The sequence below is a fragment of the Ambystoma mexicanum genome, chromosome 2p, assembly GCF_040938575.1.
Source record: "Ambystoma mexicanum isolate Mex_15411 chromosome 2p, UKY_AmexF1_1, whole genome shotgun sequence".
Lineage (NCBI taxonomy): Eukaryota > Metazoa > Chordata > Amphibia > Caudata > Ambystomatidae > Ambystoma > Ambystoma mexicanum.
This window is the reverse complement of record NC_090923.1, coordinates 578,115,401-578,140,290: the sequence shown is the minus strand read 5'-3', so window position 1 is coordinate 578,140,290 and position 24,890 is coordinate 578,115,401. Positions and strand designations below refer to the sequence as shown.

Sequence of the window (24,890 nt, the reverse complement as noted above, 5' to 3'; positions counted from 1 at the left end):
GAGACTGTTCCAGTGAAAAGGAGCAAGAAGTTGGAAAGAACGGAAGCAGGATAGTGCGCAGGGAGCGGGTGGAACAGTGAGTAGGAAATGATCGTCAGAGTGAAGTAGGCGAGAAGGAGAGTAAAATGAAAGGAGGGAGGAAAGTTAGGGTGGTGCAGGACCATAGAGAGATTTAAAGACAATACAGAGGAAGCTGAATTTGAGTTGGGAGTAAAAGGAGAGCCAGCCCAGCGAGGTGAGGGAAGAATAAATGGAATTGTGAAGAGAGAGAAGGTAGAGAGAGCGGATGGCAGAGTGGTAGATGAATTTAAGGGGGGTTAAATTTGTGGAAGGGAGACTGAAGAGGAGAGCGGAGCAGTAGAAAATTTGAGAGAAGATTAAAGAAGAGATAAGGAGTTTAGTGCCGTGAAAGTGAGGGAGGGTCGGATTTTGCAAATGCTATAGAGATGGACGCGACAGGCACTGGGGGTTAGAGAGATGTGGTGAGTAAAAGAGAGGTCAGAGTCGAAGTGTAGGCCAATATTGTGGGCATGGGGGGGAGATACTGAGTTGGGAAGGAGTAAAGAGGATGGAGGGGGGGAAGGGATGGGGAAGGGCGGGTGTTGGCGGGAAAGAATAAGAGTTCGGTTTTGTCAGTATTTAGGGTAAGAAAGTGGGAGGACATCCAGGATTTAATAGCAGAAAGGCAGGAAGAGAGCTTAAGATGGATGTCAGGGGTAAAGGAAGAGAAGGAGAGGAAAAACTAGGTGTCATCGGCGTAGAAGTGGTGAGAAACACCAAAGGAGGAGATGAGTGTAGCTAGAAGAGAGGTATAGAGTGAGAAGAGGAAAGGGCTGAGGACAGAACCTTGGGGACACCATAGTTTAGGGAGTAGGCGGGGGGTGCAGCCGCCCCATGAGACTGCAAAGGTACGATTGGATAGATAGGAGGTGAACCAGTTAAGGACAGAGCCATTGAGACCAAAGGAAGAGAGCGAGTCAAGAAGTAGAGGGTGATCTACGGTGTCAAAGGCAGCAGAGAGGTCAAGAAGAATGAGAATTGACGAGTGTTTAGTGTAGCGGGCGGAAAGGAGGGAGTTGAGAACAGAGATAAGAGCGGTTTCAGTGAAGTGGTTGGGACGAAATCCAGATTGAGTAGAAGGGAGGAGAGAGAGGTTGGAGACAAAGGTGGAGAGTTGTGAATAGACAAGGCGTTCAAGAGCTTTGACAGCAAGGGCAAGAGAGAGATGGGGCGAAAGTTGGAAGCCAGATGGGGGTGGGCTGAGGGCTTTTTCAGATATGCCTGTTCAGTTGTGTCAAAGGCCTTGTATACATCCAGGGCCATAAGCACCAAAAGTTGTTCTTGAAGGGACCCAGGGAGTGCTACAAATAATCTGCGTAGATTCCATCTCATGGATCTTCCCGGCATAAAACCATTCTGGTCCTGTTGGATCAAGTGGGGGAGAATTGGCAGTAGTTTGCTGGAGAGAATTTCAGCGAGGATCTTCAGCACCCTGTTTAATTCATGTATTTATTTTCTATTTATAATGCACCTGCGGCCCTTAGACAAAGAGGCGCACATAAAAGACAATGACATCGATAGAACTCAAGAATGATTCACCTACTCTCATCACTTCCCCCCAGAGGGGAGCCCTTTCCCATGAAGCTAGGGTGATGAGGCTGCTACCCGACAGTCCCCCTTAAGCTAGTATAACATGGGAGGATCTCACGGGCAGGGACTTCCCTGCTGGGGATAAGGATGCCACCTAGGGTACAGCCCTTATGACAACATCAAACCCCCACATTCTCTAGCCCTTTCTCTCCCTACAAATCTTTTTGTAGACAGTAGACATATGTACTGTTATAAGGCAGAGCACCTCATGGTTCTTAAAAATACTGACATGAAGAAGAACAACAGGAACCTAGGTAATCCAAATACTGGGATACTGGGATGAGTTAGCCCCACATAGTAATGAAGACGGATCCTGTGAAAGAGACGAAGGACGTATACAGTGGGCGCAGACACTGCAGGCAACATTGTATAAAGATGGACAATGGACTAGACACAGGGCCTCAGGCACCTATGAGAGACTGCAGGGGTGCTGCACACTGAACACGGGAGATTCAAGCCTATGTCACTGATCCGAAGGGAAAGTGCTCCAAGCATGTTGGCAGTCTGCCACATCTGATGATCAGAAGGTCCGAGGGAGCAAAGCTGTGCACAGCATTGTCGAGAGGTGGAAGGAACGCAGACGGCAGCAGGGAACGCTGACGCAAAGCCCTGCGACGTCCCAAAAACCCTGACAAGGTAAAGGGTGGCAAAGGATATCCACAGGGGACACAGGGCAGTACACCAAGAGGGCGCATGCAGTTGTTCCTAGGACCTGCGCAAACCCAACAGTGGGGTGGAATGGCAGGATGCCTACAAACTCGCTCCTCCTCATGACATTGGTGGCACAACGCCTGTTGATGATCAGGGAAGGGTCAAGGACCACAAGCACCATAAAGAGAAATTGGGAGGGAGTGTCCCTCACGACAGAGTCAGAAATAAGTCCAAAGGAGGGTCAGGAGAGACCCTAAACAAGATAAGAGTCATCTTCCTCATTGTAATACTTGCAGGAGAGTGAAACAAGTGGGCCAGTCCAAAGTGGAGAAACCAGTATTGTTTTCAAACTTTACCATCAGGCCAAGGGAATCATTCCCCCCGACAACATGTGGAGACATAAAACTGTTCTAAGGCTTGGTAATTGTTTTGGATAAACCAGAACCCTAACCCAGGAGAAGGGAGTCATTCTCCTGGGACAAGACCAGTACTGCCTTATTCTTTCATTTTTAGTGTAAGAGACAGAAGTAAGGGTTTTCTTGACACAGGACAGTGGACACTTTTGAGTCAGACATCCTGACAGTCACTTTATCTTTTTGATTGAGGTAGGGAAACCCCTCCTAGGAATAGGGATAGGTTCACGCAGCGGCACGAGAATTGTAATTGTTATTGGTTATTTATAACACGCTTAATACCCAGAGGATTCTAAGCAGAGCCCCAGGGATTGAACCTGTGTTGCTCCGTGTCATCTAGCTTCCAAGGTGAGCAGGTTGCCCCTGAGCATACCGGCGGCACGACAAAGATTGCATGGTTTGTTTCGGTTCACGAGACGGCACGAGAAACTTCACAGTGCTCTTTTCGTTACGCAGGGGTGGTTGAGTGGTGGATTGCAGCGAAACAGATCAAAATCTTACAGATTTTGCTTTTTTGCAGCTGGTGGAACGGAATTTCACCCAGCATTAGTTATGGATACCCTAAAGAACTAAGTGAGATATTGGCTCAGGGTCCACAAATAAACAGAGTGAAAAGTAGACACCAAAGGACCACAGAGGCACCCGAAAGTTGGTCGAAGTGGGGAGAGATCAACCAAGTTGGTGGAAGGGGATCAGGGAAATATCCCTCCACCTGAAGAATTTTGGGCATTTTGTTTTTCCAGGAACTTGAGACTTTTTTTTAAACGTTGGGGAATTTTAAGGAACTTTTGATAGACTGAGAAGAACTGTTTTCTTTGAGTGGAACTTGTGTTTGCTTCTAACAATTGGATCCAAATGCAGGAGGGATTCATGGGACAGCCAGAGAAACCTTTGTAAAGAACCGGGAGTGCAACCTATTTCTTTAAAGTTTATGATAAGTGGTAGGGCCAGTTTAGTTGATAGGTTTGAACTGAGGACTATTTTATTGGACTATAGATGAGCATCTTAGTTCAGTTAGGAAGGGAAATCCCTTTTAGTAGTAAGGACATTTACTCATCCAGATCAAATTCCTAGCCTCATCTAGTGAGAGCATCCATAGCCTGTCCTGTTGTGCCCTCCCCAAGCCTCGATGGAGTTGGGCCATATTCACTCGCACAAACACACCCTCCATTTCAGTGACCTCTACCTCCTCTTTTTCAGATTTTCTACATCTCTCCCTTTTCACTTTCCCAACCTCTGCCATTGCCCTTCCCCATTAATACAGCCTTATATGCTTCCCACAAGTCAAGGCACTAGCAACCGAACATTCATTTTCTTGGAAGAATTTTTCTGTAGCCTCCTTCAAGCTATCTCCAAGAATGGGCAACAACAGAAAATAGGAGTTAAGGCACCACAACCTTTTGGCCTCCTGTTACCCATCCCCAATACTATTAGCATGCTAGAGTGCTACGGCAGGCCCCAAGGAAGGTATACATATTCTTGACTCTATATACATCTTCTCTAGAAAATAACATAGTGCAGTCTTGAGAAAGAACCATGAGCTTCCAATTGGAATGAAAATGTACTGTCCTCTGGGTTTAACTTCCTCCAAAAATCAATCATCCCATCAAACGCACCCAATCACTCAATTTCGTGCTGCCACGATGCCTCCTCCTTTGTGACCCCATCCTGTCTCTCTCCCAATCCATAACATCATTAAAACCCCAAGATATACAGGTGAGTCTAGATTTAGCATTAAGGGTTACTTGCCTTATCACTTATCCATCAGCTTCTCCCTGACCAGAGGTTTACATAGAGGTTGACAAAGGTAACTCGTTCCTGTCCAATCTACCCTCAAATGCAAGTGTTTCCCCTTCTTTAACATACCTGTAATATTTTGTTACTCAATGATCTGATCTTCTAACCATGATACCAATCCCCTTCCCCCTTTTGTAAAGCCTGTGTGTTGTACATTTGAGAGTATATATATATATATATATATATATATATATATATATATATATATATATATATATATATGGCAATTATTTCCCAACAAGTGGTTTCCCTGGAGCAGAACCAAATTGTGATTTTGTAATTGGAACACCTCTTTTTTTTTAACCTCATCTCCCAGACGACTGACATTCCAAGACACACATGTAATGACAGCCTCACTCATCCTTAAGAAAGATGATTGCTTCAGGGATCTGTGACTTACAAAGGGGCTTTGGTAGTGTGTGCTTGAAGTCCTCCCCCAACAAAATTCGTGGTGCCCCTTCCGCAAAAACCTCCCCCATTAACCATAGAATGTCAACACTCCTCAAACATCCTCCGCACAAAGAAGCATCTGTCACCCTCCTTATACAACAATGATCCCAACTCTCTAAACGAAAAGCATTCTAATAGCCTTCTGCACATCTCACAATTGCCCCAGTGAAGTCCCTAACCATCCCCTTCCCGACAAGGTCTAGAACCTGCCCAGAGCAAGACCGGTGTGCAGCATCAGATATTTTTCTGTCCAGGCCCTTTAATCAAGTCTCATCCCCAAGTGAGCCCAGGGCAAGAGTACTATCCTCTGGATACACACATACTCTCCCTGATAGTCCCGCTTCATACTCAGAGACCAGAATCTCATTAGATCCTCCCTGCCTCTGTTCCAAAGCGTGAACAGGGCCTCCTCCATCCTCAGCTCTTCTATTTGAGTTACTATACTTCCGTTCCTGTTTCTTGAGTTGTTTCCAGGCCCCTTTTAGAGAACAAAAGAACCATGTCTTGTTTTTGTAAATCACCTTCAGCTTGACTGGAAAAGAAGCAAGTATAGTAAGACTCTATATTTCAGTTCTCGCTTCACACCCTCATAGGATTGGTGTTGCGTTTGTACCTCTAACATGAAGTCGGGAAACACGACACCATGTCGTTCCCAACCGCCACAGGTCCTGTCCAACAGGATTTCTGTAAGATAGCATCCCTGTGACATTGTAGTTCAAGTGTCTTGCTATGGTAACCCCTGAAAAGGCTCCAGGATGGGTCTCAAGGGAACACAGTGGGCTATCTCCACTGAGAAGAATGCTGAGAATTATTTCTTCCCATATGATTCTACTAACCACCTTTCCAGGTAAAGCTCCATTGCCTTAATATTTATCTGCTCCGGTAGGCCCACAATCCAGATGCTGTTCTTCCTTGAATGATCCTTTGCCTGCTCTGCTTGCCTCTCAAGCCAGCCAGACTTACTTTGCAATTGAGGCACCTGACCATTTAAGGCTGTCACCTTATCCTCCGGTACTGATATGCGATCTTCCGCTTGCCTGGTCCGATCTGCAATCTTCCTGAGGTCCATCTGCAGAAGCATGATGTTGGTCCCTCTCTAGCCCATGTTAGTTTCCAAAGACATCCGATTGCTACATATTCCGTCCACTATCAAGGAAAGATAGGGTTCCTCTGACCCCCATTGCCCTTCTCCCCACTCTATTGCACCCCCATCCCTCAGAACCACCATCTTCTGTAATGGTTTAGGGCCTTTCCCTCGTTCAAGGGTGTATCTGTTCATGGTGTTGGCCTGTAGAGATTTCTTGGGACTTACCCCGATCATCTCCTCTCAAGAAGACCTCTTCCTGCCCATGAACTCCACCACAGGATGCCACCGCAACAAGCTCCCTGTGTTTCCAAGTCGGGATAAGTGGAGACCGCTTGGCATCCAGTCAGCAAGAAAGGCACTACTTCAGTCATATTCAGGGTAATCCAGTCAGAATAGAGCAACCACCAGCCTTCCCATTTCCCATTTCCTCATTGCCATCGAGCAGACTCCTCAGGGTGGCTGTGGTCGTCCCACAAACAAGCACATGAGGTCTTCCACTAGAACATTGGCAACACTGGGATCAGTGGAAATGAATATCCAAAACACAAGAAAAGGGATCCTATGTCAGTTAGTTCATACAACATTTGTTGGCCTATGCAATACAAATGGTTTAGTACCTCGGTTTTTTACAATCATACAAATGGTTCACATATTGTAACGATTTTAATCCCCTATAATTTGTTTTATCTTGTTGCATTGCCAGCATATGCATGTCAGATGAAACACCATCTGATTTTTGCAAGAGGTGCAGATAGCTATTAAAGATGTTGTGGGTAGCTTGATTCCTAGCTTAATCAATTGTATGAGCTCTTTAACTATACGATTTTTCATTAGACTGTATTTATCTTATACTACCTCTAATATATCATGTCCAGTAGAAATAGATTAACGGTTGGCAAAAACCAGACTGAAAAGGAATGCTACCAAAACTGAGATTATAGTTGCAGGTGCCGCAATGGAAGTTTAGCCTTTTGTTAAGATTTGGCCTTAAAAAATCAATTTCTGCCACCCCAAGTAGTGTGTTGTGAAAACCGACTTGAAAACAAACACATCAAAAGCTAAGATTATTGTAGCGGCTGTCGCAGTGGAAGTTAGCCCTTTCAAGAGTTGGCAGTTGTAATAATCCTGCAGAGCTACAATGGTGCAGATTTATCACTTCTATTGCCAATCATAGCAGTCACCAATTTAGCATGTTTCTTCTTGCAAGAACCAAGAAGTCCCTTTGCACTGTTGACATATTTACATAGATCCAAGGAATTCTAACCGGGGTAATATCTTAAACATGCTGTGCCAATAACATACATTAGGGTCCTCCGGTCAAGGGATGTATGATGTATTGCCTTCAGTGGTTGCACGTCTGTGGAGGAAAGTGGTTGATGCTGTAGACTAAAGCGTGCCTGTCTGAAGTGGCTTACAGTTCTACAATGACGTTGGCCATGCTGTTCAAAGAAATGCATTCCTTCTTTTTGCCCCTGTCCAGACTCTCCTTGTTTAACATTTGCTTTTCTGCCTCAACTACTCAAGTTTTAAGGAAAAGAGAATGAGTAGTCAGTTAGACGCTGGAACACACCGCTCCCTGCTCTAAGGATTTTCCTTATTCAACAAGAGTTACTCATCATGGTTGTGATTTAGCATGTTAGTGGTGGGAGTATATGAAGCTGTTCATAGCAACTGCTAAGATGATATAACGTAATACACTGGTCATCTTGTGCAGGTTTCCTATGAGCGCTCTTATTCCTTCGTATTAACTTAAATTTGGAAAACACTCTCACACATCAATTCCTTGTATGGTTAAGAGCAGCAGGAGCTTGGTGAACATTTTCTTAAACAGACCTCTTGATTCGACAAAGTTAGGTACAAGCGCAAGCAGCAACAATAACATACCTTTCTCCACAACAGAGAGGTTGGGATCACTGCATGGCTTGCATGGTCCAATAACCTGATGGAGAAGTGTGCGCTGGAAGCTGGGAGGCTGTAAAGGGCACGGAAAAAGGAATCAGCAGTCTTCAGAAAGCCACTAACATTTTAAGCACTGTACTGGGGTGCAGCCATGAATTAATTACTCTCACGCTACTCTTGATCAGATTTAGATGAGCACATGTTTTAAACTAGAAGATCATTCAAACGTAAACACTCAAAGTAACAAATACCCAAGCATTTCAGCACTCAGACTCAGGGACGTCATTTCACCAAAATGCAAGGAGTAGCGGACGTGACTCACACGAGCCTTGACCTCTGATGACATCACAGGAAGTGGTGTCATTTGACCCCATCCCAAAGTGACATCACCGGAAGCGATGGAACACAACCTTTCACCGCTTGAAAAAACAGGAAGTGGCATCACATAGCATTGTTCCTAACGATACCATGAAAAATATGGTTACAATATTACTATAATGTGATATACATTTGATACAAGAATGGATCACCATATGTATCGTTAACATCAGTGTGTATAGGTCCATATTAACAAATTACTGTGAATATAAGCAGATGTCTAAGGCCAAATGATGAAGATGTGTGTGTTATTATATAGCACTTAGGCTTAAGCGCTTCATACCAAACGAATATATGATATGATATGGCATTTACAACACGCCTATACACAAGTGTTTCAAGAGAGAAGGAACCTGATTGAACTGCTATTTACACCCCAGGTTTTTGACTTTTGCAGCATATGTCAGCCAAGAGCCAAAAAACAAGGAGCCGGCAGACATTTAGTTGATCTGACACAAGATCTTTTGGCCCAAGCAGAATCACCTCGGTTTTGGTGGGGTTCAATTGAAGTCAGTTTGTCGACATCAACCGACCCACCTGTTATAGACATTCTACCATTTTGTGTAGTGACTCTACTGTCTTGTTGACGTTACCATAAATCTTGGTATCATCAGCATACAAATGAAAATTCAAATAGAATTTCCTGAAGATACCCATCAGTGGGTGTAGATTAAAGTTAAACAAAAAATGGGATAGAGAAGATCCCTGAGGGACTCCACAGTTCAAAGGTATTACATCTGAATGATGGCCCTCTAGTTTAACTCGCTTAGCCCGGTTAGAAAGAAATAATCTCAACCATTGTAGTGCATGGGGTGATACTCCACCCAATGATGCCAATCGAGACAGCAGGATCTCTTGATCCACCGTGGGGAAAGCCACTGAGAGGTCTAGCATCACTAATAGGCATAATACACCATTATCAGCTACTGTTAAGATTGTCCCAAACCGCTTACAAGGCGGTCTCGTTTCCATGAACTGGGAGAAATCCCGACTTAAAGCGTGTCAAGCAATGCATCTGTCTGGAGCTGGCAAGTTAAAACCTTTTCTAGGATTTTAGCTGGCCAAGCAGGGCCAGCTATTGGGTGGTCATTTTGCAGATTATCTGTATCAAGCAGAGGCTTTTTTAATAGTGGTAATTTTAATTCAGAGGGACAGTGTCCTGCTCTAAATAATGGATAGTGAATACTGTAATAAATTTGGCGATAGCTGAAGCATGTTTTTGTGCTACCCAAGCCGTTATAGCACATAGCGGCAAATCATTAGCTGGTTTCAACTTTGTCATGAGAGAGATTATAGTCTCCTGGGAGAATGGTCTGAAATCAAAATGTGCTGCTACCTACACAGAGACGACTGTCCAAGGTTTTGAAGGCACACACTCTGGACAATCTTCTCCTCTATAGTGGTGACTTTCTCCCCAAAAAACATGTTAATCACATTAGCCTGTTCCAGAGATGGTGTAATATCAACAGAAACACAACTAAGCTGGAGGAATTTCAAAATGGTCGAGAAGAGTTCTCTGGGTGTATACAGAGCTGATTAGATTTTTGTATGGAGAAACCTTGTTTTAGCCTCTAAGATGGCAATTTTGTATATTTTAGTGGCATTTTTCAACTCATTAAAGTGCATTTTTAGATTTTCTCCATTGTCTTTCTAATTTCCGGCATTTTTTTCAACAATGCTATAGACGGGCAATACCAATGGCCTTACTGTTTTTTGGGTGATCTAAACTAATAAGTGCATCCTAGAGAGGTGTTAACGGATGCTAGGGTGAGTGCTTATTCCCACTCGGGATCTGAAGAACATCTTTAATGCTACAGAGTTTAAACATAGTCTTTGCTTGACCAGTCCTCCTTGTCTTCCCATTTGTAGTGAAAGAGAAAAATATAATAGAATGGTCAGACCAGGAAATTATTTGAGCATTGAGCATTCAAATGCCAGAGCCACGTGCTATAATGAGATCAAGACAATGGCCATGTTGATGAGATGAAGAGATAGTGAGAGTAAATAACCCATGATTATTTAGTATCTCCCACAATTCAGCTGCGTCGGCCATGGAAGGTTCATCCAGCCAAAATATTAAAATCACCAACACATACTAAGTTATTATATTTAAGACCTCTGGTTGCAAGAAAGGGGTCAAAATAAGCAAGACCATTTTTGCCTCGGCCAGCAGGTCTGTAACACAATAAAAAATGATATTAAAGGAGACCATAGGGGAGAGACATTAATTAAATTGCCCTATTTGGGAGTCCTCGTCCCAAGTAAATAGATCTAGGTGTGAGGTCTTCCAAGAGTTGTAATGGATAACTGCGATACCGCCTCTCTTTGAATAGGATGATTTAGAATTGAATAAATTAATCATGTGGGATTAGTAGATGGAACATTGCTGGAGAAGAACAGTGGAGGATCCTGTAAGCCTAGTAGCCATACAATCTGGAGAGAGGGAGTCACAGCTGGGCCTGCAGGCTCGATTCCCTAGGTCTACATTAGGACAGCAAGAAAAACAAGATCAGCAGGATCAAAGGGATTCTTGGGACCCACAAAAGATGGAATGTAAGTTTTGTAATCAAATTTACCCTGTCTACATTTTCATTTGTCTAAATGCGTTCCCTTACTGACACAAGGGTTTAATGTATGGTTTGCACTGTGATCCAGGCACATAGACCTGGATTATTATTAACGTTTCATGTGGAGATATTGTTTCTAAACTGACAAGGGTCTTGTAAATAATTTTTAACAAAAACAATTCATTATGTATTAAATCACTGGATAGAAAAGAAAAACGTGTCTATTTAAAAGTGCTGATGTTGTTCAATCAATCTGAAACAATGCTGATTATTGTGTGACACCTGTGATAGGTGTGTACACAGGGTTCAGTCACCCTGGTCATTTTTCTATATTATTGTTAACCCACTTGGGTAGATCAGGGTTTAGCTGGGAGCCCTTACATAAAATTAGCTCTAAATCAAGAGACTTTGAATGGCAAAGAGACTTTGACACAGAAGGCCCTGGTGTGGAAGTTTGGAACTGAATCCTCATTCTAGAGAAGCGCGTGAGTGTGCTAAGCTCGAGTGTGCCGCCTTGTCTCGTGCTGAAAACGTGGGGGAGGGAAGCCAACAGCTTAAAGATACTGACATACCATTTCTTGAACACTTGTAATTGCATATCATTGTTTCCCACACTATTTGTGTTTAGAAGTAAGGATTGGCAATATGTTTATTAGTATAGGCACTTTTATTTTGACAAACTTGACTAGAACTGAGTTATCATTATTTGATGGTTGTATCTTGCTCCGATCTTTAGATTTAGGATTAGATAGTTTTTTTTCAAACCCGGTTGAAGTGCAATATACACCCTTGAACTGTGATCACTTATGTCTGTCTTACTGTTTGATACCATGACTTCCTTTCGGGCCATAAACTCAGCTCATTGCATTTTCTTTCACTCTTTGGCTATGCCTAAGGCTGTAATTCTGATACAGCCACGTTAAGATCTCTTGAACACAGAACATATTGTTAATTATCAAGCTGAATGTATTAACAGGCGCGTTCAAAGTGGTGGGGGGTTTCCAAGTACTGCTGCTGTGGAAATGGTGTTGAAGAAAATCTACTCCATTTTATGTTGATTTGCCCGAAATATACTGATTTAAGAAGATCTTGGCTCGAACCACATTTTAAGAACAAAGCTAGAACCTGCAGAGAAGCCATGCCCTTTTGATGAATTTTAATGACGTTACATTTAGTAATGATGTCTGCAAATTTGTCAAAGCAGCTGTTAGAGAGACTCTGTTCCCCAGAGTCCAGAACCAAAGTCACACTGCTTCTCTGCATAGCGCCAAGGACCCCACTCCACCTTGCTTGTTGAGGTTATGCATGGCCATTGTGCTGTATGTCAAAATCAGCTCAGTCATGTGCTTCACAGAGGGGAGGAAAGCGACCAGGGCCAACCTGATCACTCTCAAATCCAACAAGTTGATATATTCCTGAGACTCCAAAACAAGTGTAATATCACCCATTGCCTAGTTCCGAGTGTGGTACCAACTCTATTGTGCTCTTTGGGAGAGGCTGATAGACCTCATCAGAAAGGATTGGACCCGGAGGCAAGGTGTTGGTGTGAGGGCCATGGTTCGAGGAACACTGCATTAAAGGGAGATGGAAGCCCTGTCGGACGGCATGTAAGGCCCAAGCATCAGGGGTGATCCTGGACCATTTTGAGCTGAACAGGGAAAGTTTTGCGGCAGACGATATCACAGAGGTTTTGCACCTGGTGGTGCTGAGGAGACAGGGGACGCAGACGGCCCACCTCTGGGGCACCCATACCCCTAATCTGCTTTAGCCCCATACATGTTTTGTCCATCAACAGTCGTATACAAAAGCTTAGCTTGAAGAACATGCGCAAAGCCAGACCTCGTCCTCATCCAGGAGTACACCTGAGCACTGTAATCGTGGCCATGGATCGACCCACACTATCAGTTGTGACCACTTCTGACTGCAGAATCTGATGAGAGGGATCTCTGCGGTCCTAGGCCATAGACAGAAAGCCCTCTCTCATCACCACCTCAGTGTTGTGGTCAGCTGCATTGGCCTCAGTGGACAATAGGCCAAAAGAGAAAACCTTCTTCCCCAGGTGTCCAGCCTCTTAATCTCCCTGTCAGGTGGCAGAGAATGTGGATGATTTCAGGTTTGCCGTTGAGGCCTGTACCACCAAGCTCTCGGGGGAAGCATGAGTGGACAAGAAGGCTGGACTCGAGGGCGCAGGATCGTGCTTTCTATCAAGCTCCCTGTCAACTGCATGTGAAGAGGCAGGCTTTTCCCACACCTCTAGGTTCGGGGTATCCACTACCATATTGAAGGGTAGCAGGATTTCTCTTTTGGGCCTTCATCCAGAATGTCCATTCATTCGAATTTAATTTTGGGTCTGGTTGGTGCAGAGAGCCCCAGAGTATCAGCTGCGTTAGCCATTAGTATTTGATAAAATGCCTGAGGTTTGGCAGCAGTGGGTGGAAGAATGTCCACCTCAGGGGAGGTGTACAGACCATTGGCCTCATGGAGGCCAGCCCATGGACATCTTCACCCTCCTCATAGAACTCCTCTGAGAATTCTCTATCTTTGGACAAAAGGTTGTAACACAAAGAGCACCTGGTCTCCCTCTTCACCGTAGCTGTCATACATCTTCGGCATGAATGTTTTTAAAGGGAGAGGATCATATTCCAAAAGGGCTCCAGCATCAAAGAAGCCTATAAAGTCTGGGTGGCTCCAAGACTTTGACGCCTGAAGGTGGAGCCTGTCGGTGTTGGGTGACTTTGTCCCTTTTTGGGTCCAGTGCCGAGACCACAGACGTGATCCCCAGCGGGTACCCTGCTGGTCCCAAAAGAAGCGGTGAGTCCCGTCCGCACCGAGGCTGTTAGTGTCATTGTCTGAGGCATCAGCGCTAACCTCACTGGCGCCTTTTCGAAGATGTCAAGCATCTTGAGGGGAACATTTTCCCATTTCTCTGGTGTGAGGCACTGGGCCGGAAAAGGTACCTGGACCACCTAGTAGCTAGAACAGGAATGCTTGTGTGAAGATCTGCTCAGTGAGTAAGATCTCTTGCAATGCTTTTTATTCTTATATTTCTCCTTTTCCTTGTGTGGCGGAGATTAGTCACGGATCAACTTTGCGCACTGCACGCCCTCTCCCGTAGTCTTGTGGACATAGGTGAAGATTTTTACTGCCCGTTCTCAGAGGTACTTTGGGAGCATAGACCGGCGCAACCCTCAATCCTCGGTGTTGTGGTCTTCGCGAAAGTAGTAAAGCCAAATCCTGTGTGGATCCATTACCAACAACTGCTGGCCACAATCCTTGCAAGGTTTCCAACCCAAGGCCTTTGTAGGATTAGGCATGATGTAGAAGAATGTTCGAAAAAAGGCTTGATACGCATGTTGCTGAAGCGACCAGAACGCACGGTTAAAAGGAACTGATGTCCAGGGTCCAAGCGCCTCGATATATTCTGGTTCTAACATCATGTCTGGTGTGGAGCTGCGCCACGTGGTGGCTGAAATGTTTCTGAAGAACAGCAGTGCTGTCAATAGGATATCATAGATGAGGAATCCGTGGGAATGAGGAAGCCATTAGCACTGTGCTTGGGCTAGAGAAGTGGAAGGAATTGCACAAATCACCAATATTATTTTGGCTCAAGTCATAAAACTGAAACAGGAAAACATAATTGTAAAGAGATCAGATCATGCAATCAGGAAATAAAGGGCTCATGTGATTGGACTAAGACAAGATTGTATAGTTGCTGAATGACCTGTGCACATAACTGCCACAATATGATCACACTTGGGAAACCGATTTTGAAAATAAGCGTCTTGCAAAACAAAGCTAGATTACAGAGAGGCATCAGAACTTGAGCAAATGTTGGTAAGATCAAACATTGTAGTGCAGTGAAGACATGGAGGAACGTTTTCACCTGGGTATTATTAGACAGAAACTGGCTCATGTTACCACACAGATATAAAATCAGGTAGACATGACCATCTGTTATTAGACGTATGGATGCTCAAGGTATCACACAGTTATACCAATCATGTAAGCATACCCATTTGTTTTTACACATACACCGGATTTGTGGCACCACACATTCTATGTAGATGTGCCCAAATGTTATGAGACATACACCAGCACACATTATCACACAGTCATACCCATCATCTAGGCATGGCCACGTGTTACTAGAAATGCACACATGCAAAACTATCACACAGATAGATCAACATGTCATTACATATATACTAACTCACACTATCACATAGGCATACCTATTGTGTATTTTGACCCACGTGTTTTTAAACATATAGAGGCTCACATTATCATGTATTCATAAGTATCATGTGCTGTGCTCACGTCATCAGTCATACACATAATGTAGGTATGCTCACGTGCTGTCGTACAGAGGATCATATCACCACAAACCATAGCTATCATGTGTGCATGGCCACTTGTTATGAGACATACGCAAACTCGTGCTCCCGTGCCCAGAGACATGGTCAGCTTCACATTGCCATCGTGTGGGCATACTCTCACACTAACACAGGTTCACTTTAATACACCTACACAGAACAATATCCCAGAATAGGTGCATGCCTTCTGAGAGATTCAGGCTCATGTTATCACAAAGATCACCTCTCATATGAGTGAATTACAGAAACAAAGCCCACCCTATTGCATCATTTTCCCACCATTCTGTTATTTCAGCCCATGCAGCTTTCAACCAGTACCTGTCCATTTTCCATAATTGCAGCGGGATACATCGCACTGCTAGGCCGTTCACGGTGGGCCGGCAATAGCATGACCATCTCTCGAGCGTGGCGATATTTATCAGGCAAAGAGGGAGAACCTAGACACAAGAAATAAACTCTATTAATGGGAAGACAAATGTGGTGATCTCAGTCTGACCCTTGTATCAGTAGAACCTGTTCACCCATCTCACCCTAGGTATGTCACTCATTTGCTTCGATATAAAATCCAAGGATTCATTTTTTAAAGCTCATTTTATTTAAGGGGTGTGAACTGGAAAAAAAACACACCTGACTGAGTCCATCTTTCAAGTGGATTGGAATGCTTTTCCAAACACTCATGGTCAGATAATCGCTCATAGATAAGGCATCCAGAGACCAGCGGAAACTTGATATCTTTCTTTTACCATTTGATGAACATTGTCAGACACATTGTCATGCAAAGTATTTGTATTTGTATTTTATTACATTTATAAAGCGGCTTTTGCCAAAGGTGCTGTCTAATAAAATAATCCAAAAAACAGTACAATCAAAATGTAAAAAATGAATACAAATTTACATCAACAGCGAAACAAAGAACATTTTGTCTTTACTTTGAAAGAACTAAACACGCAAGGTGGAGTTTGAGATTAGTTTGGAAAATGCAAAGATATGAGGAGGAGCGAAGTGAGAGAGGGAGGGCTTTCCAGTGCGTAGGAGCTGAAAGAGAAAATGAGCGGAAACGGGGCGAAGCACAAGGTGGCTTAGGAACAGTCCTCAGAAATAGATTCGGAGATCGCAAGGGCGTGAAGGGACATAGAACGAAAGTAAGGAAGAAAGTTAAGGGGGGGCCGAACCGTGGCTGCACTTAAAAACAATCAACAGAAAGTGATACAAAAGACGGAATTCAAAGGGAAGTAGTGCAATGGAAAGTAAAGAAGAAGTAATAGGGCAACGAGGGGGTAAAGAAAACAGAGGCAGACAGAAGAGTTAAAAATGGAACGAAGAGGGAAACGATTACAACCAGGGAGACCAAGTAAAAACGATGAATAGTAGTTGATCTGAGAAAAGACAAGAGAAAAAAAAGCAGTTTATTGTTGTGAAAAGAGAGATAAGCACGAGCATGACAAATGTCAAACGGAGGATAGCGGCAAGAACGAGTGATAGAAACGATATGTAGAGAAAAAAAAGAGAAGGATCATCAAAGATAACGCCCAAGTTGCGCGCTGGTGGAGAAAAGGAAGGAGTGGATGGAGGAAAGGAAAGAGAGGGAGAAGAAAGGATGGGAGAAATAATGGAAGAGGGAAAGAACAGAGCCTCAGTCTTTGAGGGATTAAGATGTAGTAAGAGAGAAGACATACAGTTCTGAACAGCTAAAGGACAGTTAGAAACAGCAGAATGTAGGACAGAATCAAAAGAAGAAAAAGAAAGAGCTGTGTGTCATCAGCATAAAGATGAAAGGAAAGGTTGGAAGAGGAGATAAGAGCAGAAGGAGGAGCAGTGTAGAGATAGAAAAGAAAAGGAACACGTACCAAACCTTGAGGGACCCCATACAGAAGGGGAAGTGAAGAAGAAGAGTGTCCAGCCCAAGTAACAGAATAAGTGCATTGCGAAAGATAAGAGCGGAACCATTTGGGAACACACCCCGAAATATGCAAAGTGGAAAGAGAGGAGATAAGAAGGGAGTGATCCACAGTGTCAAACGCTCAGACGAAAGCTCAGTGGTGAGCAGTGAGTAGAGAATTATAAACATAAAGTGCTGTTGGTGGAGTGAGATGGGCAAAAACCAGAAAGAGAAGAGGGGGGAAGAAGAGAATAAACACTCAGATAACGGGCTACCTGGGAATAAGCAGCCCATTCAATAATTTTAGAGAGAAAAGGTAAGAGGCAAATAGGACGAAAGTTAGCCAGGGAATGAAGATCAAGAGAAAGTTTTTTGAGAATTAGGAGAATAAGCGCATGCTTGAAAGCAGTGTGGAAGCAAGAGTGTAGAAAGGAAGAGTTAATGAGAGAAGTAAGATAGGGAAGAAGATGGGGATATACTTGGAAAATAAGAGAAGAAGAAAGAGGTTCAGAGGGAGAAGCTGTTTGATGAACATGTGTTTAGAGAGCAGAAGAGTCAAGATCCGTAAGTGGAGAGAACGATGAAAGAGAGTACAGTGATGAAACAGAAGGAGGAGAAGAAAAGGAACAAGGAGTAGGAGTAAAAGCTTGTCACAGATTAGCTACTTAAGGTGTGAAGTAGTTAGCGAAATCAGAAGAAGAAAGGGAGAAGAAAGCAGAAGGATCAGGGGCTTTAGGGAAAAGAATATTGTGCATGAGATGATAGAGACGATGCAGGTGGTGAGATAGAGAAAGTGTAAGTTCAGAAAAGTATGATTGTTTTGCAATGAATTAAAGGAAGAATGTAGCATTGAAAGTGTTGTAAGGTGGGTAGAGGTGGTGCTTTTCCAAAGCAGTGCAGCTTTACGCAAGCCACAGCGGAGAGGTAAGAAGTTTCCAGGAGAGTTTTTTGGCTCTGTTGGATGAGTGATACTGGATGGCTTGGGGCTGAAGTTGACCGACTTAACGTCAATAAAACAAGTTGTCTTCATTTCATTATCATTGGCAAATTCATAGAAAAACAGTAGCGGAAAAGCAAGAGTATAGCAGAACACATCCTCCTTTATGCCTATCATCCTGGACTCCATCCAAGATATAGTGCAAAAACTATTGATGATTTTTTCCAGATACTTATCAAATACTGACTTACAGCATGGGCTTTGATGAAGCTCTCATCTGATGGTTTGCAACCTTCTTGGCAATCAGACATTTGCTTATCCGATGGGACACAACAGATCACTCTGACGACCCACTACTTTCAGTGTCACCGGTGTCCACCTTCTCCCTATTCATTTTTAATCTCGACATGGACCCATTAACTAACTGTGGCATCAAGCTACACTGGTACCTAAATGACCCACCATCCTACCTGAAGGTCAACTGCACTGACATCTTCTATCTAAATATCTGACTTGCCTGAATAGTGAGAAGATTGTCAAATGCTTACCTAAAGTTATACTACATGAATGCTGTATCCATCCTCAACGCCACTGCAACCAACCAAGCAAAAGGCCAACAGTTCCTATCTGAAATGAAGCACGACAGATCCAACTTTCTCACAGTTCCAATTCACCTGGCATAACCATTGATGCTTAACCTCTTCTTCAAGGCTCAGATCTCCAGGAAAGCTCAAATCACACTGGCTATGCCTTAAAGTGACCATTATTGTTAAGACTGCCTGCATCAACTACAAAGCAGTCTGAGCCAAAACTCCACTCTACTTTGCAGAGAATCTCACCAAATCTGAAGGTCATTACATGATCAGAAGCCACTACATCACCAGGCAGAAAACAAAGAACTCCAAGATCAAGACAACTGGCAATTGGTATATTCCTGCTATGCTTCCTGCCTCTGGCAAAAGTACCAATTAAGAGAAGACTGGTCACTCCATCCTACAAATCATAGAGAACCTGAAGACCCTACTTTACAAGGAACATTTTGCCAATTGCTTATTGCACCACTCAACTCTATTATCCCCTTTAAAGTCCCACCTTCCCTTCCCTTGTGGGTCTACCCCGCTGGCTCCTCTGCTACTCCTGTATTCCATTTGGAACCCCCGCCCCAAGGATTGTTGACTTTGTGCAGTACTACCTTGCCTTGCAGCTAGGTTTACCCTTTATACATTTCATACCTGCATACCCACCTCCTCTTCTGTGAAATAGCCTGCCCGTTTTTCAAACCTATGTTCAGGACCATCGTCCATGCTCTTATGCTCTCCCATCAGGGTGGTTGCAACATCCACGTCACTGGTGGCCTGGTCCCAATGAAACCCATTCAGCATGCCATTCAGCTACAACACATCTTTCCTTAAGACACTGTCCAGACTGCCACTACAGGCCCAAATTACAATGAACATAGCCTGCATTATGTATGAGGCACTAATGAAAAAAGAATCAACCTAAGTGGTTGATAAATCCGCCATCTTTGCAGCCCAGCGCAACACAAGAAGTGTTAACATCACCCGTTTGGAAATTTAGAAATGCACGAAAAGAAACAAACAACACGGCTTTGTTTGCTAGGCGTTTAGAGCCTGACATACTATCCCAACCCACATCTTGATGGCTCCCTCACACCTGCACTTCATCACCGAAATCAGCAATATACCCATCATAGAACGTCCCATTATTAGGCTGCCTGGCAGTCTGGTAGGACCGTCGTCCCTACTTTCCCTGCCCCCATGTACTAACTATATTTGATTATTTTACTTTGCCCCTCTATTTTACAGTACTCTGCCACTTCTGAGCTAGGTTTGGTATTTAGAAACACTCTACAAATCCATATTATTAGTCTGATAATTACATAAGCAACAAGGGAACACTGTTTCATAATGACGCAATTACCCCCCTGCTTGGGGGCGTACATGGTCAGTAATGGCCCATCAACCCTCTGCCGGGACTGTGGCCCATTACCGGCCTGTACGACCCACGGACCAGGCGTGATTGCTATTTGCAGCCTGGGGTTTGCCTGGGATGCAAATCATTTTTACCCCCTTGGAAGTGTTATTGCGTGAACCCAATTCCTGAGAAGAAGAGAAAATATGGCCATTGCCATAGAAAAGGGGACTTATTCTCTTCAACATTTCCATGGCGGCCACGGGTGGAAGGAGCACTGGGATCGGAGCACAAAGCTCCCGTTCAGCAGGTAAGTGGGGGCAGGGCCCCTGTTGCCTCCCCTCATTCCAAGATAGCGCCACCCAGGGAAGTTGCTTGGGTGGCTGGAAAGAACGAGCGGGACATACTATATTCTTGTCCGCTATTCCCACCACCTGATTGGCTGAGCACCCTTTCCCGTGTTCAAATGAAGGATATGCGGGAATTAATCTGAGCCGTGCATCGTTTGCCGATAACCGCAGGAGGGAGTCGCACTGCTATGAGAGACATTAATGACCTCTCAGCGTGCACCGGTAACATGACAAGGTAAGAGATAATGGAGTACGGAAGTAAGCAATGTGTTAGCGCATCCTGGACCAGGCAGTGTTTACACATTCATTTCTGAAAAAAACGCTTCTTCCAATTGGATAAACACTGTTCGCACCCATCGAAGGAAGCTCAGCTAATCAGGTGGATGGAAGAGTGGACCTGAAAGCCAAAGAAAGCAGGAGACATTAATGTCCACATACGATTGTCTTGGGGATTTAATTATTTTAGGCGGGAGACAGTGAAAAATAGCAATATTTTTAATTGAAAAATCGCGAGTCTCCGTTATTACCTCTGACGGTATTACTGGATGGTAATATCACCGATTTTGTGAGGCAAAGTTTAGGAGAAAACTTGTAGTTTGGCGGTGCTGAAAAAATGGAGGTAAACGGAATTACCTCCATTTTGTTCCTGCAATGCCAAACTCGTAATGAGCCCAACTGTCTGCATGCCTCTGCCGTTCCAATACTTGTCAATGCTGGCCTTAACACATGAGAAATAACGTGAGTCACTGGTCTCAAGAGTGAATTCTGTATCACAAATAATAGGCAAACCTTTGCCTCGTATCGCGCCAAATGGTCCACCCTAATATCTAATTCCCCATCTACTAGTACTTATGCGCCCATTCATAGGCTCCACCATTCCACCCTCACCCTCCTGCCATTGTCCATTTTACTACCTGTTCCACTGTCTCATCAGCATGCACTACTTAATAATACCACTAGCCTCTTTTCTAACTTTTCAATCGTTTTCAATAGCACTATGCAATTTAGTTCATATTAAAAACTCTCCAATCCCTTTTGTATTCCTTTTCACCCACCTCTTTCCAATCCACTGTAGTCTGTCCCTCCTTTCTTCTCCTCTCACTATTGCTGCCACATTAGTCGTTTTTTTTTCTCAGAATTTAGGCTTCAAGTGAGTATTCAGCCAAAATACTCACTTAAATCCGAAGGTCTAGTCCAATTTTAAAGATTATCTATATCTCTCTGTGTTTGAGAGAGAGATAGCCAATCCTAGAAAGCAGAGTCAACCTGCAGCAGCCAAGTAAGGTCTGTCCTTATTGGCTGCTGCAGCCTGCTCCAGAACCAATGCTGTAAGGTAAGACCCCCCCTTCACCCATGCCCCTGTTGCTAAGGGGTCACTGGGGTTTGGCCTGGCAGTTCCTGTTGCTGCATTTTTTTAAAAACAAAGCAGCATAAGGGGCCGGAAGGGCAAAGCCTCATTACCCCCACCCCCAATTGTAGCTAGGGGGGGGGGGGTGAATCAGGCATTGGCCTGGTGGCCCTCCGCTTATTATGAAAAAAATGGAGCTTTGGGGGTCGCTGGGAGGGGTCACCAGGCCTTCCCCAGCGGCACCCCCAGGTAATTTTAAAAAAAGCAGCATCGGGGACCACCAGGGGAAGACCAGGCGATCCCGCAATTGTTGGTTGCAGGCTGGTGTCGCCGGACCTTGCCCTCACAGACCCCGTACTTTTGCAACAGGGGTTTAAAAAAAGACTATTCGGCTCAGGCCGGATACTTGGACAAACTAATCGGTATTCAGTTGAATAGTACATTCACTATTTGGTACAGCCCTACATTAGTTAAATATATTTTTGTCTGCTTAGTGGCAGCTGTTGTTTCACTGCCCTATACAACTTCCAAAAATGTTATTTTTGCAGACTGGTGGCATATGTGCCTTATGCGGCCCTTTTCAATAAGTGTGCCTTTGAAAAACTCAAGGGCTGTGACCAGTTGTCTGTGTTACTAACCCACAAACAGCATTTCTTTTTCCGTATTACTTGTTGAGGGCACGGTGGGTCACCAGTAAAGGCTGCATGGTGCTGTCTGATGTAAGAAAGGGCAAAAGGAATTATATTAAAAAAGATACGTTTTCAATAACCAGCGAAATTTAAGATGCACTAGTGGCTCGCAATGTTTGAGGAATGGAGTTCCAAAGCAGGGTGGCAGCCACCGAAAAGAAGCTGCCAGGGCGAGACAGTCTGAAGCGAGATACAGAAATCAAACAGGCCTCAGCCGAGCAGAGGGTGCGTGCAGGAATAAACAGGCAAAATTTAGCCCGCAGGTATTCTGCGCCATCACCATAATAAGCCCGGTGGACCAAGCAAAGCGATTTAAAATGCACTTGCTTAGCCACCGGGAGCCAGTGAAGATGGTGATGCACAGGAGAGATATGGGAGTGCCTAGATGTAGAGGTGCCTAGATGTAGAGGTGGTGACTCTGGCAGCCGTATTTTGCAACACTTGCAAGCGGTGTAAAAGATAAGCACCCTGTGCCAAAAGTAGACCATAACCCATAGTCGAGGGAGGAAACAACTGGCGCACGGCATTGAGATTTTGCACAAGGTTTTAAGCTGGAAGAAACCTCTTTGACAAATAGCGCCAATTCCGAGGTCGTCGGAAAGGGAGGAGGATATTTCTATGCCCAAATTCCTCACAGGAGAAACAGGAGAATGGCAGGGACCAAGACTAGGGGGGCAAACATTTGATGCCCGATATTCTGTAGCAGAAGGGGGACCCAACACCTCAGTTTTCTCACCGTTCAGCTTAAGCCAGTTGGATGACAACTATTCAACCACGACTTCAAGACAACCCTGAAATCTGGTGGCAGTATCGTGAATGATGAGATCCAATTGAACCAGGATTTGGGTGTCATCGGCATAGGAATAACCACTGCGGGCATGGGTGGAGATGAGCTTGATCAGCGTTGTATATAGGCATTAAACAAAGCAGGGGAGAGGGCAGAGATTTGGGGAACAGCATAATAAAGTGAGGACGGTTGGGGGCAGAAAGGGGGCAGAGAAAGGGACTGAGTTCTATCTCACAGAAAGGAAGAAAACCAAGAAAGATCAGTGCCAGAGATACCGCCAGGGCGAGGCGAGCAAGTAAAATCGTGTGGTCAATGGTTTCAAAAGCGGTGGAAAGGTCAAGGAGCAATAAGGCTCTGACCCCACCTTGATCATAGAGCATAGTAAGGTCATGGACCACCAAGACAAACATGCCTTCTATGCCCTGCCCGGGGTGGAAGCTGTACTGAGCTGAGTGAAGGAAAGAGGAATTTTGAAGAAAAGACCTAAGAAGTAGGCCAATTAAAGTTTCCAGAAGTTACATTAGAATGGGCAGCAAAGAAAAGGGGTGATAGTTGCAGGAAACCGCAGCATAAAGTGTGCTTTTTTTTTAAAAAGTGGGACCACCAAAGAGCGATTAAGAGGAAAGAGAGTTATTAATAGCGGAAGTGAGCAATGGGCAAATAGCAGGCAAAATGTCTTTCACAATAGCTAATGGGAAGGGTCAATAGGGGAGGTACATTTTAATTTGAGAACAGCTAATGCTATTTCAGTGGTAGTGAAGACAGGAAAAGAGTCTCAACGTGATGTAGGGACAGGGGTTTGAGCGACCGCAGCGTGGCCGAGAAAGAAGAAACCGAAGCGCTGATCGTAGCCCGAATTTTGACAATTTTCTCAATAAAGTAGGTGGAGAGAGAAAGGGAGAGTGACTGGAAGGAAGTATGGGTTCCACAGGAGTGGAAGATAGAGAGCATACAACCTTAAACAGGTCTTTAGGTGTATTGATAGACTTCTCAATACGTTCAGAGAAATAAAGACTTTTGGCAGTATATATAGCTTTATGGTAGTGTGATAATTCAGAACAGAATGAGGACCTGTCGTCCTGGTCATACTTCCTACACCACTTGCGTTCTCTTTGTCTGCAGACCAAGTGAAGTACACAGAGTTGTGATGAGTACCATGGCTGCGAAGTGCAAACTTTCGGCTTAAGTGGAGTGAGAGAATGGAATGCAATTGGATATTGTCTCATGAGAGACCAAACGCCAATTGCGTCGAGAACAAGGTGGGGTGCGAACTGTGAGCAAGGGAGAAAAGAGGTCCCAAGAAAAAGGGATGAGATAATGGTCAGACCAGACAGTGGGGAAGGCAGGAAAAACCACAAAGTCAGTAATGGCAGGGAAAATTATATCGAGAGTGTTGCCCCAGTGGTGAGTTTCACCAGATATGAGCTGAGGAAGGGCACGTTTGCTCACAGATTGAACAGATCTCTGGATTTTTCGATCAAGGCGATCATTACACTTTAAATTAAAATCACCAGTGATGAGGAGACAGGAATGACGGAGCTGTAAATCCACTGCATCATCCAGAAATTGGTTGAAAAATGGAGACTGATAAAGTAGGGGTGATGGTAAAACAAGCAAAAAGGGCCTCCCGGTGAAAACTATGATTTGGGTTATAGTAGTATTGGTCTACCCTGGGCTACATATAGCCTCCTGTTGGGCTGCCC

The 24,890-nt window shown here is 44.3% G+C and overlaps 1 protein-coding gene across 4 annotated transcripts in view; it reads right to left on the bottom strand.

Annotated features, from left to right (window-relative positions):
* The window catches only part of DOCK3 (dedicator of cytokinesis 3), a 2,582,899-nt gene that overhangs the window by 64,246 nt on the left and 2,493,763 nt on the right, over positions 1–24,890 (bottom strand). For all 4 annotated transcript variants that reach the window (XM_069644069.1, XM_069644070.1, XM_069644071.1 and 1 more), the window contains 2 exons: positions 15,584–15,702; positions 7,933–8,020 (listed from right to left, as the gene is read on the bottom strand). In XM_069644069.1, coding sequence (XP_069500170.1) covers positions 7,933–8,020; positions 15,584–15,702 — 207 coding nt within the window. The remainder of the gene's footprint in view (positions 1–7,932; positions 8,021–15,583; positions 15,703–24,890) is intronic.